At 46.0% G+C, this 19344-nt stretch overlaps 2 protein-coding genes across 4 annotated transcripts in view; both read right to left on the bottom strand.

The window, feature by feature from the left end:
- LOC125425287 (nuclear factor 7, brain-like) overlaps positions 1 to 7057 on the bottom strand; it is a 32336-nt gene extending 25279 nt beyond the window's left edge. For all 3 annotated transcript variants that reach the window (XM_048482884.1, XM_048482885.1, XM_048482887.1), the window contains exons 1-3: positions 6495 to 7057; positions 5392 to 5487; positions 1958 to 2191 (exon numbers count right to left, since the gene is read on the bottom strand). In XM_048482884.1, the coding sequence (XP_048338841.1) occupies positions 1958 to 2191; positions 5392 to 5487; positions 6495 to 6917 (753 nt within the window). In that variant the 5' untranslated portion in view covers positions 6918 to 7057. The remainder of the gene's footprint in view (positions 1 to 1957; positions 2192 to 5391; positions 5488 to 6494) is intronic.
- Positions 7058 to 11900: 4843 nt separating this feature from the next.
- Positions 11901 to 19344, bottom strand: part of LOC125425289 (vespryn-21-like) — an 11555-nt gene continuing 4111 nt past the window's right edge. The window contains exons 3-4 of the mRNA XM_048482891.1: positions 17628 to 17726; positions 11901 to 12817 (exon numbers count right to left, since the gene is read on the bottom strand). Coding sequence (XP_048338848.1) covers positions 12270 to 12817; positions 17628 to 17726 — 647 coding nt within the window. The 3' untranslated portion in view covers positions 11901 to 12269. The remainder of the gene's footprint in view (positions 12818 to 17627; positions 17727 to 19344) is intronic.

The raw sequence follows: 19344 nt of genomic DNA, 5'->3' as shown, positions 1-19344 counted from the left end.
TCCTCTGGCTGGGCCACGAGGGAGAGGCTGGGGATTTCCAGCCGCCGGTGTGGGAGGGGGTCTCATTGGCGCCGACCTCCTCCGTCCGCAGTCTGGGGGTCCACCTGGATTCATCTCTTTCTATGGAGACCCAGGTGGCCCTTACAACCCGGACTGCGTTTTTCCATCTTCGCCAGGCCCGGCGGCTGGCCCCCTTTCTCTCCCAAATGGACCTGGCCACTGTGATCCATGCAACGGTCACCTCCAGGCTAGACTATTGTAACTCGCTTTACGCGGGCCTTCCCTTGCGTTTGATTCGGAAGTTAAAGCTGGTCCAGCATGCGGCGGCTCGTCTGCTCACAGGAGGCGCCTTTAGACACCATATTCAGCCTGTGTTGCGCCAGCTGCACTGGCTTCCAGTAGAATTCCCACTCATCTTCAAGGTGTGGGTTTTGCCCTTTAAGGCCTTGCGCGGACTGGGACCCTCGCATTTCGGGACCGCGATCACCCCATATACCCTACTCGGCCTCTGCGATCAGCAGAGGCCAATTTGCTGGTGATCCCTGGCCCCTCTATGATGCGGCTGGCCTCCACGCGGGCCAGGACTTTTACAGCACTGGCCCCGGCCTGGTGGAACACCCTTCCTCCAACTGTCCGGGCCCTGCGGGACCTGGGTGAGTTCCGCAGGGCCTGTAAGACTGTGTTGTTCCACCGGGCCTTTGGAGTGTCTGGCCGCTGATATGGTGCCCCCTACTGCTCCTTATTGCCCTCTGGTTTTCAGGGCTGTTACATCAGGGTCCCCTCATATTGAGGGGCCTACCGTCCCCCCCCTTTTTTCTGGGGGTAGGTTTTAAATTTGAGGTTGGATGCCTGCTTTTATGTATTAATTTGTTTCCGCTGGTTTTAGGTTATTTTAGTGCTGACATGAGATGGAGCTTATGTCTTTATATTGTATATGTGTTTTGCTCCTGTTGTCTCTGAATCCTTGCTGTTCACCGCCCGGAGCCCTTCGGGGATCGGGCGGTATAAAAGCCGAATTAATAAATAAATAAAAAATAAATAAATAAAGGCTCATTCCGCATATGCAGAATAATGCACTTTCAAACTGCTTTCAGTGCTCTTTGAAGCTGTGCAGAATAGCAAAATCCACTTGCAAACAGTTGTGAAAGTGGTTTGAAAACGCATTATTTTGTGTGTGCGGAAGGGGCCAAAGGCACTCGGGAACACCATGTAAACAATGATTTTGTCTTTTTTAAAGCACAAATATTCTGAGAACTGCCATGATGAGTTGAAATAAATGCTGACCCTGCCACTTAGAGCTCACAACTATTGGCGTGTGTTCCCTCTGAGAGCTAGTTGCAAGCAGTGGTAACTTTGATCCAGCAACTACCGGTATATCTTGACTAAGCCCCTTTCAATCACCTTTCCCCAAACACCACCACACCAAACCGAGAGGATTCCTCCTGAAGAGTTATCTAAAACTTTTGCTCAAATCTTCCACATTTTTTTTACAACAACACAAGCCTTTATTGGCATATAAAACAGGATAAAATTTTAAAACAAAACAAGGTTAAGAAATACAGTTAAAATTACTAATTTCCAGTATAAAATTTGCAACAGTTTCACAAAAGAGCACATCAGAGCTGTTCAGGAGACTGGGTATCTTATAACACTCATGCCACTGAGAACATTGCAAGAAAATGGAATTCATGCATTTCATGCGTATCTTATTGTATTTAGGGCATAGAAACAAAGAATGGTCAAGTGTTTCAACCGTAGTCATATCACATGAACAAACTCTTTTAGAACGTTCCATATTCTCAAATCTTCCCTCCAGCAGAGCTGATGGCAGCACATTACATCTTGCAGTAGCCAAGGCTCTCCTCTGGGTGGGATTAATCAGCAGACGAAGATATGCTGCCATAATTCCACGCTCGCAAAATCTTCCACATTATCTGTTAGACAAAGCATGTCCTACCTTCAGGAAGGCAACCTGATCTGTTGCTTCTAATGCAGCTTTGACTTTGGCAATGGTCTCCGTACGTGAAGACGCTTCTTTTTTCAGGGAGTCTAAGGAATTCTCCATTTCCTCATTGTTCTCCCCATTCATTTTCTCTACCATCAGCTTAAAGCCTTGTTCTTTCTTGAGCAAGATTTGGTGGAGAGCCTCAAACCCTTTCGAAATGTCAACTAAGAGGTCTTCAGTGCAGCTCTAAAAGTAGCAGAAAATCCAAACCAGGGAAAAAACTGATATTATTATTGAAGGATATTTTTTTTAAAAGTATAATTATTTCTTTTAAAAAGCACACATTGTCTATCAGAAGATATAAGAGCCATGCTGGATCAGACCTGAAGTTTATCTCGTCCAGCAACGTATTCCACATAGCAACCACAGTGTTCAACACCAACCCAGAGACCACCTCTGTCAGCTCAGGAAGAGAGATTGCTGTGCAGTAGGGTGGGAAGGACACCAAGAGTCTCAATCTAGTCACACACTTCCAGAACTGAATACACACTCTCAAAATCAGAAGAGTCCAGGACAAGACATAGAGCCAGGAGGCCAGAATCCTGATAGACTACAGTAACACCCCCTGCCCAACCTCTCCTAATGCATCACAGAATATCAGGGGGGTGGGCATAGTTGGAGAAGGTTCGTTCCTCCACACTTCTGCAGTCAAGCTTCAGTGATACACAGGTCGTCAACCCTTTCACCCAGAAATTAAGACCTGGATGGCTGCTATTAAAGTTGTAAATGGCTATTAAAGTGGTAAATTTGAAAGCAAGAGACAAAAGCCCCAGGAGCGTAGCTGCCACGGGGACATGTAGGGACAAATGTTCTGGGTACCCACCATTTAATCACGGGGGGGTGGGGGAGAGAATTTGAGTTCATTTGTACTTTTAGTGTTTTTTAATTTTTTTTGGCCAACAGAGGGCACAGTTTTTAGGCTAACACCCCCAAAGTGGGTGCCCGTATCCCCCATCCAATGGGAGCTAATAGTAGATGGGGCTACCCGTTTGTGGGTCCATAACTTTGGACTCCTTGAACCAAACTTCACCAAACCTGGGTGGTTTCCTGAAGATAGCCTGAAATTTTGGTTAGGTTAAACATTGATCCCCTGACAGACACCCTAAATTTTCCCCCCAGATTCTTTCCTTAAACACTCCCCATTCAGAGTGCATTTAAAGAGAGAATCTGGGCTCCCTAGATTATACAACATTGAAAGTGATGCTGTTTGGGGGTGGGGATCTACCCTGAAATAGCATCATTTTCATTGTTGTTTAAACTAGGGATCCCAGATTCTCCTTTAAGGTGGATTTAAAAGGAGAATTTGGGTTCTCTAGGAGAATGGGCTCTCTAGTCCAAACAACATTGTAAGTGATGCTGTTTCAAGATGGATTCCCCCCCTCCCCCAACAGCATCACTTTCAATATTGTTTAATCTAGGGATCCCAGATTCTCCTTTAAGGTGGATTTAAAAGGAGAATTTGGGTTCTCTAGGAGAATGGGCTCTCTAGTCCAAACAACATTGTAAGTGATGCTGTTTCGAGATAGATTCCCCCCCTCCCCCAATAGCATCACTTTCAATGTTGTTTAATCTAGGGATCCCAGATTCTCCCATTAAGGTGGATTTAAAAAGAGGCTCTGGGTTCCCTAATCTACAATGAAAGTGTTGCTGTTTCAAGGGTGATTCCCTCCCTTGAAACAGCACCACTTTCAATGTTGTTTAAACTAGGGAGCCCATTGCTATGTTCAGATCCGTGAGTTGGGGCATGTTCTATAATGTGATGGTGACTGAGATGACCTTGTGCAAAAAATCATTCTTTAGTTGTGCAAGGGGTGGGGGGTGTTAGGGTTAGACTAAAGCATCTGAGCACAGAGAAAGTTTTTAAAAGCCCTCCTTCTTTAGCCAGACTGCTGAACAACCCCTGAGCATTCACAGAGCACAAACCCATCCTTCACCAAGCTCTATGGAAACTTCTTGTGTTGATACTGGGGCGAAGAGTCATCTCAGACCTCTCCTCCATGAATTTGTCTAACCCCATCTATGCTCACAGTCATCACTACATCCCCTGGCATCGAGTTCCACACTTTAAACTACTCAGTATGTTAAACCTTAGCGCCCCCAAGTTCTAGTATAATGGGAGAGGGACAAAATCATCCTTGTTTTCCACTTGGCACATATTTTTTATAAATCTCTTTCACATCCCTCCCATAGTCATCTTTTTTGCTAAACATAAAAGCTCTAATCTATTCTGATAGAAAAGGTGCTCCAACAATAAACTTGTCTGCCCTCCTTAATACTTTTTTTAAGCTCTGAAATATCTTTTTGGAAATACAGCAATCAGAATACTGCGCACAGGATTCCAAACAAGGCCACCCCGTAGCATTACAAAAACAAGATTTCATTTCAGTTCCTTCCCTAACAACCCTCGCATGGAGTTTGCATTCTTTCACTGCTGTACTGAGTCAACATATTCATTCAGCTTTTCACTACTGCCCCAATATCATTCCATCAGTCTGCTCATATTAACTTTGTTAGGTTTCTAAATCTGGGCTGATGCTACTCATCTTCAGGAAATGAAGCCATTGCAGAGAGAGCAACAAGCAGGGATTGTTACAACTAGGCTCACACAACCTCATTCAGGAAATAACCCCATGTGTTCCAGCTGCATGGGAGGACACAAAATGCGGTCCTTGGTACAAAATATCAATGTACATAATTATTCCTTAGAAGAACTTCTCACTATCGAAGCTGAGATACTGAAGTGTAATCCCAGCAAAAATTCTTTTACATAAACGTTTCCTGAAAGGTACTTTTGAGTGTGTCTAAAACAGGGGTCTCTGATATAGTAGGCACGGGCGGCCCATTGCCTGCTGATACCTTTTCTGGCAGCCACCAATTGTTTTTAGGAGGAGGGGGGAGCCAGGTAGAGTTTCAGCTTAGCAGGGGTTCTGATTCATTACTGGAGATTTGATTGGCTGTGCAGTAGCTTTGGCAGTAGCTGCTGTCACTTGTGTGACTGAAGTTAACGCTTTGGCACTCATCATGTGGTCGGCTCCACCTCCTGCAGCCACTATTATGTGGCAGCCATTTTTTTGCCGCATCCACCACGCCTTGTCAGAATTCCAAGTGTGCTTGGCGGCTCAGAAAGGTTGGGGCCCCTGGTCTAAGAGGAAGCTATAGAACAGGGGTAGGGAACCTGCGGCTCTCCAGATGTTTAGGAACTACAATCCCCATCAGCCCCTACCAGCATGGCCAATTGGCCATGCTGATAGAGGCTGATGGGAATTGTAGTTCCTGAACATCTGGAGAGCCGCAGGTTCCCTACCCCTGCTATAGAACCTTCCTGGGAATGTCATCACCTGGCGCTGAACTGTCTTTGCCCCAAACAAACCTCCCCTCCCTTTTACCTTCAGGGCCTCCATTTCCTTCAACTGATCACTTTCATCCTCAGCCACCTCCTTCAGATTCTTCTCCAAGTGCTTCAGGTATGTTTTCAATTTTCCCTGTGAAGCACAGAAATGCATATGATTGTCAGAAACCTCAGTGAGAGTCCAATGCTCAACCCACAGGTATTTAGGACACAGAATGCTGCCTTTTAAAGAAAAGGTCACAGAACCATAAAATTCCAGAATGCCTGCAGAATTCTCCAAATATGAAACCACAACAAACAATTTGGGGGGAGGAAGGGGTTCAGCTAAAAAACTACAGGGACCCTCAAAGGTTGAGCTGAGATGTACAACATCTGTAATAAAATAATTATATTCCAGTGGTGGTGAACCTTTGGCACTCCAGATGTTATGGACTACAATTCCCATCAGCCCCTGCCAGCATGGCCAATTGGCCTAGCTGGCAGGGGCTGATGGGAATTGTAGTCCATAACATCTGGAGTGCCAAAGGTTCGCCACCACGGTAGACAATAAAACACAGGGTTTGGATTACAGGCTACATACTGAAACCTCGGTATAAACTGTGACACACATCTCAAAGTAGATGATACACTCATAGCAATGTAGTACCATATGTGTTTTGGCCTACTGGGTGTTCTTCCGTAGTCATAAATACAAAACACTATTACTAAAGACACCTCCAGAAATACTCCTTTACAAGGTATTTTTTATCTAAAAGTAGAAAAAATATATATCGTTTTTGACCTGATGTTCAGCATCAACACCAAGCACATCATGGAAACTTCCTCACACAAATATCTGGAATGAAATTACCAATGGTTGGTATTAACCTATCTGGAAACACTGGCAATTTTACACCAGTTCCAAAACATCCAGAAACACCAAGGAAAAATAAACCAGCCCATATTGTAGCCAGCGAGGCTGGGCGCTCCCACTATTCCCAAGGCGCTGATTAGTCGTCGAACGGGGAAGGGACACGTGTAGATCAGTTTGTCTGCAGCCAGGAGGGTGCCCAGCGTTCAGTGTGGGGGGGATGTCTACGCAGGGAACCAGACCTTCCCCATCCCAGCCCCGACGGTGCGCCCCCACCGCCCGCCTCCCACCTGAGCCGCCTGCGCGGCGTTCTGGGTGGGCAAGAAGTGGTGGCCGCGGTGCTCGGGGAGGTCCCTGCAGATGACGCAGATGGGCGCCTCGTCCTGGGTGCAGAAGAGCTTCAGCGGCTCGTCGTGGGCCTCGCAGAAGTGCCAGGCGTCGGGGAGGCTGCCCGGCGGCAGGAGGGGCTCCGGCGCGTCCCCTCTCCAGCGGCGGACCTTCCTGGCCAGGTTGCCCAGCGCTCGGTTGCGCTGCAGCTCCGGCAGCTGGAAGGGGCTGCGGCACTCGGGGCACGAACCCTCCTCCTGGCCGGCGGCGACGGCGCCGCGCAGGCAGGCCAGGCAGAAGTTGTGGCCGCAGCGCAGCATGTGGGGCTCCTGGAAGAGGGCCAGGCAGATGGGGCACAGCAGGTCCTCCGCCAAGCTGGACGCCATGGGGGCCGGAGGGGGGGGGTGAGCTCTCCTGGCCGGAACTTCTGCTCGAGCCAGAAGCCTGGACTTTTCACTTCAATTTACTTTGGGACAAGACCAATAAAACCTCCCCAAGCGACGCCCGCAAATGCAACCACTTTCCTTCCGTCCACTTTTTTTTTAAAACAAAGGCTCCGCCCTGGCTCCCTCCACCAGCCTACCGAGCTGCTCTTTTGCTCTCGCGATATTTTATAGAAGCGCTTTCAGTTTTGAACCAGCTGGTCCGCCTCCAACTATACTTGAGAAAGCAACACCATTAGCGTTTGATGGTGAGCCCTGCATAAAAATGAGGTGCATGATGAACCTTTCTCCCCGTGGGCATCCCAAGCAGCTTCCATCATGCTCTTCTTTTTTCGTTTCATTTTTTTCACAACCACCCTGTGAGGTAGGCTCGGTGGAGAGGCGGAGCTACTATCCAGCAGCAGCTTGGCCAGGTGGGTGGGCAGGGTAACCACTTCACTCACTACAGGGGGCAATGAGAGGCCAGAGAAACTGGTGACCCTTTCTTGTTTTGGAACAGGATTATTTCATAAGAACATAAGAACAAGCCAGCTGGATCAGACCAGAGTCCATCTAGTCCAGCTCTCTGCTACTCGCAGTGGCCCACCAGGTGCCTTCGGGAGCTCACATGCAGGAGGTGAAAGCAATGGCCTTCTGCGGCTGTTGCTCCCGAGCACCTGGTCTGTTAAGGCATTCGCAATCTCAAATCAAAGAGGATCAAGATTGGTAGCCATAAATCGACTTCTCCATAAATCTATCCAAGCCCCTTTTAAAGCTATCCAGGTGAGTGGCCATCACCACCTCCTGTGGCAGCATATTCCAAACACCAATCACACGTTGCGTGAAGAAGTGTTTCCTTTTATTAGTCCTAATTCTTCCCCCCAGCATTTTCAATGAATGCCCCCTGGTTCTAGTATTGTGAGAAAGAGAGAAAAATTTCTCTCTCTCAACATTTTCTACCCCATGCATAATTTTATAGACATAATTTTATAGACTTCAATCATATCCCCCCTCAGCCGTCTCCTCTCCAAACTAAAGAGTCCCAAACGCTGCAGCCTCTCCTCCTACCGCCCCTTTCCTACCACCCCTTTCTGTGCTACTCGTCTTTTCTGACTTCACATGACTATTTCTGACTTCACATGACTATTTCAAGCAGCAGAGGGTGGCTGGGAGATTATCGGTACTAGGATAGTACAATTTCTTTCGTTTTGGGTCCTGCAAAACTCCCCATGAGCCTGCAGCTGGGGCCAAGTTTGAGGCTTCTCATTTCATTTTTTGATAAGTTATGCTGCCCAAAAGCAGACAGCGATTGGAAGTAGCAAGGGGATGGCAGCTTGTCCTAATAACCTGGCCCAGAATATTACAGTTACTTTCATTTTTGGCACTCCGACTTCCATCATTATCCTGAAGCTGAGAGCCAGCTTGGAGGCTCACCGCTTCATTTCCTGCTTAGCTATTCCTGCTGCCACAAACAGACAACTTTAGTTTGTCTTACAGATAGTGGAGCTAGGGCTCCTTCGTATAATCTGGACCAGGATCTTCCATTCCCTTCATTGGCACAGCAATTCTCATGCTCACCCTGAAGCTGGGGGCCATTTTGTGGCTCCTAGTTGTAACTTCTGAGGAGTTAAGCCTGCCACAGTGGGATGGACAGACAGTTGGACTCATCTGTTTATTAGGGGTGAATGGGAGTTCCGTCTCCCAGCATCACAACTGATGGAGCTCTTTATCCCCTATTGTGATGCGTGGTGAGTTCAAGCGTCCATAAGTCATCTCGGAGGAAGTGGCAAAACTATCCAAAGTAGGGTGCGGTGGGGTGTAAACCAAAAATTCCGTCTTTTTAGAGTTCTCAAATCAAGCTTCATTAGCATGTCGAGTGGAAACCTCATTTAAGAACACACTCCTCCCAGAGGTGGGATCCAGCAGGTTCTCACCAGTTCCCGAGAGTGGGTTACTAATTATTTGTGTGTGCCGAGAGGGGGTTACTAATTGCGTCTGCTTTTCCGTTAGAAATTCCATTAGGTCCAAAAATCATCAAGTCCTGTTGTTTCCTATGTGGCTGGTTAGCGAAGGTAGAAAACGGGATAATTCTCCCTTTTGGGCTGTTTTGAAAACATGTTTTAGAAATATGGTAAAGTTCCTGGTTTCAGGAAAGTATCCTTCTTTTGATTTCTAGAAACAAAATTAAGTATTTGAAAGTATTAAGTATTTGACAGGCAGTCAATTAGAGGAGAAGTAGTTGTTTCTGTTGGCAGTAGACGATAGGACTTGCTGTAATGAGTTTAAATTATGGACAGAAAGATACCAGCTGGAAATTAGGAACTTTTTTTTACAGTAAGAGTTTTTTACAGTAACAGAGAAATTATTAATTCCCCGCCCCCATCGTGCCCCGCCCAGCCCCATTGGCGCTACGCCACTGTTTGAATCCCACCACCATGGGAACCTGCTACTAAAATTTTTGGATCCCACCACTGACTTTTCCGGTATGTTTTCCAAAAGCCTCCATCGGTTAGGCTCAAAGAAATGAAGAGGAGCACCATAAGAAAGAACAATGAAAATTCATGCAGCCTCAATTTGCCTCAGGGATGTGCAAGGGGCAGTAGATTTAATCTGCCAACCTCCAGTTAAGCCTCTATAAAAAAGGGCTCTCTCTTCTACCTGGGATCATTGGAGGGGACAGAATCCTGGCCCGGAGTCTGGAAGGGACAGCCATTTTGGCCATGTGCTTGCCCAGGGAGCTGGCACAATCTTCTAAATAATGGGAACTCTGTAATATTCTAAGCTTAACAGCCTGCCCTACTTAACAAATGATAGGGTATATACAGAGAAAGGGACAGAGGAACTATGTTTATCTCTCATTTCTTTTGAACCCCCTGCTCAATCTGGTGCTGTGCTAAAAGTATGCTTGTAAACATTCTCTTTTTCATGAATACTTTTTAACGTTGGATGCTGGTAGCAGTTCTCCGTACCGCATAGACCTTCACCGTCTTGGACAGGCCCAAACGTATCAGCAAACAGAACACCGCTGGCGGTCACATACAGTTCTCAGCTCAAGCAGGGTCAAGGCGTCATTAACAACCCACAACAACGATACTTCTCTCCCACAAACTTTGGGAGGCAAACCTTTTCTTGCCCACAGACAGCCTCTGTCGCCCACAACAATGCACTTCCTAGCATGGACATGGACTCTGGCCTGCAACAAATCAAGATGCCATCTCTGACCCTTTCCCCACTTACCCTTGTCGGAGGGTTGCTACGCGCAATTCCCAGCGTGCGCAATTCCTGGCGCGCGCCCCGGCTTCCCCAGGAATTACGCGCTCTGAGGGGGCACGAGAGAGGCAGCATCGGGCGGCTGCATTCTCGCCGCCCCTGAAGTGGGGAGTGCAGCTGGACCCCGCGCTACTTTAGGAGAGTAGCGCGGGGCTTAAGGTAAGTGGGGAAAGGGCCAAAGTCCCCATATTCACTCTCACAACACACGCACCGGATCTGACACCACCCGCAAACCATCTCAGATTGTTAACTCTTGAGCATCTTTCAATGTTATATATGCCATCAAATGTCAGCTATACATTTCCCCTGTCAGCAATGCCTTTCCACACTCTACATTGGACAAACAGCTCAGTCCCTACGCAACAGAATAAATAGACATAAATCCAGCATTAAAAACCATAACACTCAAAAAACAGTGGGAGAACATTTTAATCTTTCAGCTCATTCCGTTGCTGATCTAAGAGGGGTAGTCCCCCAACAGAAGCTTCAAGGGAGGTTACAAGGTGAGATTGCTGAATTTGAATTCATTCACAGGTTTGGAAAAAATGCCTCCGAGGGCTGAATAGGAACATAATATTTTCCTTTCTCTACAGGTGCTAATCTTCTGTCCACAAGCATTTCCTCTCTGTTCTAATCGATCTGATTACAGTGTGCATTGTACCTCTGTATCTTGAGCTCCTTCCTTACAACACCCCTCCCTCCTTCTGATTGGGATATAAGGACTCAGATCTCCATTTTAACTCACAGCTAATGATCATGAAAAAGAGGAGTTTGGATTTATAACCCGCGTTTCTATCCTGTAAGGAGCGTTAAAGCTGCTTAAAAACTCCTTCCCTTCCTCTCCCCGCAACCGTCACTGAGAGAGTCCAATTGTATGTAGGTCAATAAGCTTAGCCCTCATCATAAGTAAACAGCCAAGGAGGAAGCTGGTGATTGAGTCCTTGTTGGACTGAGAGAGTTCCAAGAGAACTGTGACTAGCCCAAGGTCACTCAGCAGGCTCCATGTGGAGGAGTGGGGAATCAAACCCGATTGTCCAGATCAGAGTCCACCTTCTCTTAACCACTACACCATTTCAGTTTTAACCACTACTGAAGAGTGCTTTGACTCTCCAAAGGCTATTTCGTTGGTCTATAACAGTGATGGCGAACCTTTTTGAGACCGAGTGCCCAAAGTGCAACCCCAAACCCACTTGTATTGTCGAAGGCTTTCACGGCCGGATTCAACTGGTTCTGGTGGGTTTTCCGGGCTGTGTGGCCGTGGTCCGGTGGATTTTGTTCCTAACGTTTCGCCTGCATCTGTGGCTGGCATCTTCAGAGATACACCTGTGATGCACCTCTGTGATACACCTCTGAAGATGCCAGCCACAGATGCAGGCGAAACGTTAGGAACAAAATCCACCAGACCACGGCCACACAGCCCGGAAAACCCACCAGAACCAAAACCCACTTATTTATCGCAAAGTGCCAACATGAAAATTTAACCTGAATACTGAGGTTTTAGTTTAAAAAAAAAAACAGTTTGCTCCAAGGCACGTGTTACTCAGGAGTAAGCTTGGTGAAGCAACCGTGCAACGCTTCGAATGGGTGAATCACGACCCTAGGAGGGTTTACTCAGAAGCAAGGCCAGCCTAGATGTGTGTGTGTGTGTAGGGGTGTGTGATTTTCCGCTTCCCCTACATGACAAACTCTGTGCGCGCATGCCCACAGAGAAGGCTCTGAGTGCCACCTCTGCACGCGTGCTATAGGTTCACCACCACTGGTCTATAAGGTGTTGCCTGTCTCAAATCCAGCTGTTTCTAGAAAACTACTGATAGGTAAGGGGGATGTCTGAACAGACGTGTGACCCTGGGTTGCTCGCAAAAAGTTGTACAGATATTCTGGCAACCCGTTTAGTATATTGCCAAAACCAGGCAACGCAATACTGTTAAGTAAGATCCCTCCTTTTTTCTGGTCTTGAGGTGGAAGTTCTAGAAATCACCATAAACTAGCACCTTATAAAAATGGAACGGCAGAAGGGAAAACACAGGATTTTCAGGAATGGCTTATTTAGTACAGTGGTGCGATCCAAAGGACAGGCGGGAGCACGTTCCATGTGGAAAGCATCGTGATGCGTGTTCTCAGCCCCAAACAGAATATGGGGTAGATTTTCTCTCCAGAGAAATTTCCTGGTAATACTTCTAGCAGTTTGCCACTATCAGCATCCAAAAAGAATACCATGGCTCTTCCATAATCCAGAATTACTTGGATCCTTTGGTGCGGAAGCAGTTCCAAGCATGAGAGGTTAAACGGGAAGAATTTAGTTCTACAGCTTCCTATAGCCCAAAGTGCGCACTCTGGGTAACTGAGGAAACTCCCCTTCCTGTTCACAGATTCTCTGGCAACACCCAAAGCCCATGCTTCTCCTGCTATTACTTCCACCTCCCACCAATGCAACCCTGAGGTAAATCCTTCATGGCCTAGCACACAGGGGTTAGAATCAAATCTGTGGGGGTTATTAGGCAGGGCTTGTGGATATGGATTCCACACCACACTCTTCTTATCAGGAGAAATGATCAGCTCACGGTAAGCGGTGTTTTGATCAAGATGCAAATCAACTGCAGGGGAGAGATAGAGGAAGAAGAAGTTAAATTTTCTTAGCACATTACCCTAAATATTGCACTGCCCCTCGTAACATCTGGAGTGAAATAACAATTCACTCGTAAGGATTTGTGAAAGAAATTACAACTTTTGCAAGATAAATATTTGATTTGCACTTTTTGATGTTCAGAAAGTTAAACCCACCTTTAAAAGCAGGCTGTGGGACTGGCTGAAATGCCTTATAATTGTATTTGATCAAGGAATATGGATTTTGTATGAACCAAAGATTTCTAAGAATCAAAACGGGGTTTCTGTATAGAGACCAGCAGGCCTGCATGTTAGCAGATGCTCAAACTGCGTGTTAGAAGCTTGTCAGTAATTATGCAGGCAAGCAAAGACAAATATCTTTAAGATTTTGTCACTAAAGGTTAATACATGACAGAAGACATATACTTTATAACTTGGTTAAAGTTAGCTATATGGGATGCCTAAGGGAAATAAAAGAGATCAGATGTTAGAATAGAAATTAATGTGATTAGTTAAATAGGAAAAGGTGTATATATATATATAAATGAACACAGAAAAAATGAGAGATTCATATGTACTTGTATTTTACTAGTATTAGAATCGAATTGTATAATTGTAGTAGAAACAATGTTTGCATTATTGTTAAATTCATTCTCAATATGGGGAAAAGGGAAGTTTTATGATTCTAAGGAATGTATGTAAAATCTTTATACCCTGGAGAGGTATTTCTGTATCTGGGAACAAATTTAGGAATGTAGAGAACTAGTAATCTGATTGAAAACAAGAAAAGACAGACTTCAGTTTATGGTTCTTTCTGCATATGGGCAGAGGGACGTGAGCAAGCAGCATGCAGCGTTTGTGTAACAGAAGGAATCAGACACGTAGCAGAAAGAAGCGAACTATCCAATGGGATTTTAAGGTTCATGCTTATAGCACGTGAAAGGGGTATGGATTATGTACGTGGGTATGGGGATGAACTGTGACGTATGTACTCTTTGTGTCTATAAAGACTAAGGTCTTTCGTATGGTGGGTGTGCCTCTCCTTCGAGAGCATCCAGAGTGTGCCTCTCCCTTGGGAGGTGTCACCTTCTGTCAGAGATCTATATTCTGTTCAGTAAAACTTTCTGTTTGTTTCTGATATCTGATGTCCGAAGATGCTTTTTTTGGAGTTTGTTTCTAACCTATCTTTTCTCAAGACAGCTGCGCAGGCCAGACATGGGTTCTGACCTCACAAGGCAAAAAGCAATTTTTTTTTCTATCTAGGTTTTTGTTGTTGCTAGGATAGGAAAATGTGAATTCAGATATAAGAAGGCCATTTACTTGGTTGGAGTGGGGGGAATGCCCTATCCTGAGTTCCCAGGGAAAAATAAGTGTGTGTGTTGGGGGGGAAACGGCATCATAGGGGTGCAAAGTGTAGCTGTACAAATTGCCGGCTACCAGCTGTCACTTCTGCGTTTTCCGTGGAAGTGACATCATCAGGACCTGGAAGTGACATCATCAAGACCTCAACATCTTCAGGGTTCCAATATGCGGTGTCTTTTCCACTGGTCTACTGATTTTAAAGAAGGGGGAATATCTTTCTTACTCTAGATGTCCAGTTCACCAAACTGCCTTCTGTGCATTCCAACCTAAAATACCTCTATTTATTTAAAAAAAAACTGGGGGAAAAAGGCTTATAGACTGTTATTAGATTATGGTGGCTTTATAAAACATTTTAAACTACTGGGTGAGGGGATCTCACCCGCTGATATCCTGAAATCTGTTACTCCATAAGTACCAATTATTGTCATACTAATTAAGCATGTTAAGCAATTAAGCATGTTAAGCAACTAGTTAAGCAATTATTGTCATACTAGTTAAAACATCTTTTACGCCTCAGGGAAAAACATAGAATAAAAATCTATATCAAATAAAACTAAGCTTGACTAGAAAGGGGAACAGTGCAAACCTAAATCAGCAACAGTTGTATGTAAATACTGCCTGTTTGGAAACTTACCTTTTTTATATTTGTTACTTTGCCAAACCACTTAGTTGTTATAAATAAAATCTTCTAGTTCATTTTTTAAAAACTGTTAAGAAGCCTCTGGTGCCTAATTATTTCTGACAAAGAAAAGTGTGAGGAAAGAAAGTGATACTCTGCTGCTGTCAATGAAGTCCCTTGGGTCTGAGTGAAAGAAACCCAAGAGAGTGTATATTTATTTAAGTTAAGGGTGGGAAAACAGATATTCTAAAATAAAAATTGCTCAGACACTATGTTTTCGAAGGCCGATTACCCATGGGCAGTGGTGGGATCCAAACATTTTAGTAACAGGTTCCCATGGTGGTGGGATTCAAACTGTGGTGTAGCGCCAATGGGGCTGGGCGGGGCACGACGGGGGCGTGGCTGGGAATTCTGGGGGCGGGGCATTCCTGGGCGGGGCTGTGGCAAGGACGCAGCCGCTGCGCCGGTCCTTGGGCAGGAGACGAATGCACGCAGGTGCAGGCTGCCACGCACGCCGGTGCACCTCCTGCTAGACTGCTTCAAGTTCTGCGTGCTACTGCTGAGAGGAGGGGCGTAACTAAGGCAAAAATCATGTGGCAAAATCACCCATTAGTAACCCCCTCTCGGCACACACAAATAATGAGTAACCTACTCTCGGGAACCTGTGAGAACCTGCTGGATCCCACCTCTGGCTGGGTGCAAGCCGACTAGTGTTGGCCCCTCCCACAGACAGCTCCTGCTACACCAGCAGGGGACTCTGACACGGCATCCAGTCCTGCATTTCACTGTTGTGGAGTAGTGCCCCGCACTACTCACAGCGGCTGATTTGAGTCCCCCCTTTGGATGGGGCTGCTTGTTTAAAACCATTGATCCTTCTGCCTGGATTCTATTTGTGCTGCAGCTGAAACAAACTTTATTCTTTACACCTTTCGCTTCCTGGTGATCTTATAGAACTTAAAGACCACTGGGTTCTCCAGCCTGCTTTAAAACGTGACAACAAAAGAACTGCTGAGTTCCTTAAGGCTGTTAAAGTTAGGACGGATTCATGTAGATCAGTGAGCATGTCTACTACTCTTCAGACTTCTTGTGGGGTTTTCTTTTCTTTTTAATTGAAAAACAAAAATGTATTTCAGGATATCTAAGGTGTCCCCAAGAAAGACTTAGAACTGCATCCAAAGAGGTGGGGGCATGACCAGGGGAGGAGCCAAAATTAGGGGAGGAGTCCAGTGGTGGGATCCAAAATTTTTAGTAACAGGTTCCCACACCAGCCCCCGCTCAGCAAAGGGGGCGGAGGCGTACCTAGGCAAACCTGAGCCCTGGGCAAAACCTGAGTTGGATGCCCCCCCACCATGGGCAGCCACCCCACCACGACCCCAAAAAATTTTTTTGCACCAGGTCGTTTCTAAATCATCATCACATTATAGAAAATGCCCCAACTCACAAATCTGAACACAGCAATGGTGAAACACATAGGTTCTTTGATAGAGACTGGTGAGATAAAAGGTACGAAAGGCTGAGAATCAATGAATTGCAGTACCTGAAAGAGATTAACCCAGTTCAGGGAGTTGTATTATTTGTTGCAATTGCTATATGGAACCTTCACTTTCAAAGGCAGTCTGCCTCTCGGGGAGGCGAGGGCGTGGAGGTGGAAAAGCGGACCCAATTAGTGACCCCCTCTCGGCACTCACAAATAATTAGTAACCCATTCTCGGGAACTGGTGAGAACCTGCTGGATCCCACCTCCGGAGGAGCCTCTTAGCCTCTGCCAGCAGTATGCTGGCGGGCTGATTTTTGAACTGAAACTGCCCTTTTGGATGCATAAGTCCATTGAAGCCCATAGAGGCTTCTCAGTGGCACTTATTGAGTCTCCCCACACTGCCGTGAAGCCTTGGTGACCAAGCAGGGCCACAGCCGGGAACCTGGCTTTTGGATGGGGATGAGAAATCCCTACTTGCCTGCGAGTTCCGTTGCCCTCCTGATCAGCCCGAGATCCTCAAGTTTGCTATTAGAAGGACTGATCGGTTACTGTTTTATTATTGATGTCTTATTACGGCGATGGTGAACCTTTTAGAGGCCGAGTGCCCAAACTGCGACCCAAAACCCACTTATTTATCGCAAAGTGCCAACACGGCAATTTAACCTGAATACTGATAATTTAGAAAAAACGGTTGGCTCCAAGGCACACATTACTTGGGAGTAAGCTTGGTGGTAGTCGGTGGCTTTGCTTTTAAGCAACCATGCAACACTTTGAATGGGTGAATCATGACCCTAGGGGGGTTTAGAAGCAAGCCCCATTGCCAGCAACCGAGCTTACTCCCAGGTAAAGGATTGCGCTTTAGTTCTTCCCTTGAAAATCAGTGGGGTTTAACAGCACTTAACAGGGTTACCTACACGTTGTGCCCAGCGGCCCAGGCCAGCCTAGATGTGTGTGGGGGGGAATTTTCCACACACCCCCATGATGAACTCTGCACGTGTGCCCACAGAGAGGGCTCTGAGTGCCACCTCTGGCACCCGTGCCATAGGTTCGCCACCACTGTCTTATTAGATTTCTACTTACTGGAACTTTTGAATTGTGATTTTAACTCCTGCCCTTTTACTCGGCCATGTATATGCTGTTGAGATTTATGTTGGGTTGAACACTGAGCCATTTTTAAACCCCAAGGTGGGAAAGTGGCGCAGATTTTTTTAAAAAAAATGAACGTTAAGACCTGTCTTTTAAAAAATCAATCATCGGGGCTATAAATTCTTTTGCTTAGAGGTGCCAAAGATTTTTACAGTCCTTGGGAGTGTTCTTTTGACCCATCAAACAGAAAACTTACCATAAAACTCCTGTTGATTCTGTGGAATACATTGTTTATGTCTGATGCTCTGGTTTTTCTGCAGACCAAAAGGTACCACTGAACGATTACACTTGGAACCTTGGAAACAATAACAGGAAGAAGTCTGGCACTGGCTTAGTAAGCTCATGAGACAAGGAAAAAATAGTGCTGGGGATCATTAGGAAAGGAATTGAGAATAAAACTGCAAGGATTGTCGTGCCCTTATATAAAGCAGTGGTGCGACCGCACTTGGAAGACTGTGTTCAGTTGTGGTTGCCACATCTCAAAAAGGATATCAAAGAGATAGAAAAAGTGCAGAGAAGGGCAACGAGGATGATTGAGGGACTGGAGCACCTTCCCTATGAGGAGAAGCTGCAGCGTTTGGGACTCTTTAGTTTAGAGAGGAGACGTCTGAGGGGGGATATGATTGAAGTCTATAAAATTATGCATGAGGTAGAAAATGTTGACAGAGAGAAATTTTTCTCTCTTTCTCACAATACTAGAACCAGGGGGCATTCATTGAAAATGCTGGGGGGAAGAATTAGGACTAATAAAAGGAAACACTTCTTCACACAAATGTGTGATTACAGTGTTTGGAATATAAAGCTACCACAGGAGGTGGTGGATGGCCAACAACACCGGATAGCTTTAAAAGGGGCTTGGACAGATTTATGGAGGAGAAGTCGATTTATGGCTACCAATCTTGATCCTCTTTGATCTGAGATTGCAAATGCCTTAACAGTCCAGGTGCTCGGGAGCAACAGCCGCAGAAGGCCATTGCTTTCACATCCTGCATGTGAGCTCCCAATGGCACCTGGTGGGCCACTGCGAGTAGCAGAGAGCTGGACTAGATGGACTCTGGTCTGATCCAGCTGGCTCTTTCTTATGTTCTTATGTTCTTATGTAAAACAGTGATTGATGTTTCCGTAGCATTTAACCAGTTATCCACTCATTTAAGCAATCGTTCATGACTTGCCTTTTGCACTGAAATACTGGCTAAGGATGGCCCAGGCTAAGCAGAGTTAGCTGTGGTTACTGCTTGGATGGGAGACCACCAAAAAAGTCCAGAGTTGCTGCACGAAGGCAAAGCACCTCTGCTCATCTCTGGCCTTGAAAACGCTGTAATGGGATTGCGGTCAGTCAGCTGTGATTGGAAGGCCCTTTATACAAACTGAGGCTCATTCCGCACATGCAGAATAGTGCACTTCCAAACTGCTTTCAGGGCTCTTTGAAGCTGTGCGGAATGGCAAAATCCACTTGCAAACAGTTGTGAAAGTGGTTTGAAAATGCATTATTTTGCGTGTGCAGAAGGGGCCTGAGAGAAGCTATGGCCTTAGCCACGTGAGTCCATTTAAAATACAGAGCATGTTGATTTTCTTGAAGGGGCAGCCATCGCCCATGCACCCCACCCAAGGAACTTAATTATTGAATTCTGAGGAAATCTGAGGTTGAATCTGATCTGTATTCTGACCTGGGATAAAGTTCCAGGTATGCAATCACCTGACAACTAAGGTGACAACTAATCAGGATAAAGCAGCTTCATGTACGGCTCTTTGTGGCACACCAATAATATCACTTTTGGTCTCCATTAAAACAGGACATTTTTCCCCTCCAGGTCACTGGCCACCTTATTTTGCTTCAGCCAGTGTAAAATCTGAGCCAACTTCTCTGAGGTCCCTTCCACACATGCAGAATAATGCACTTTCAATCCACTTCC

Source organism: Sphaerodactylus townsendi, unplaced genomic scaffold, assembly GCF_021028975.2.
Source record: "Sphaerodactylus townsendi isolate TG3544 unplaced genomic scaffold, MPM_Stown_v2.3 scaffold_25, whole genome shotgun sequence".
Taxonomy (NCBI): Eukaryota; Metazoa; Chordata; class Lepidosauria; order Squamata; family Sphaerodactylidae; genus Sphaerodactylus; species Sphaerodactylus townsendi.
Note: the sequence above shows the minus strand (reverse complement) of the source record. Positions and strands in the feature narration are given on the sequence as shown.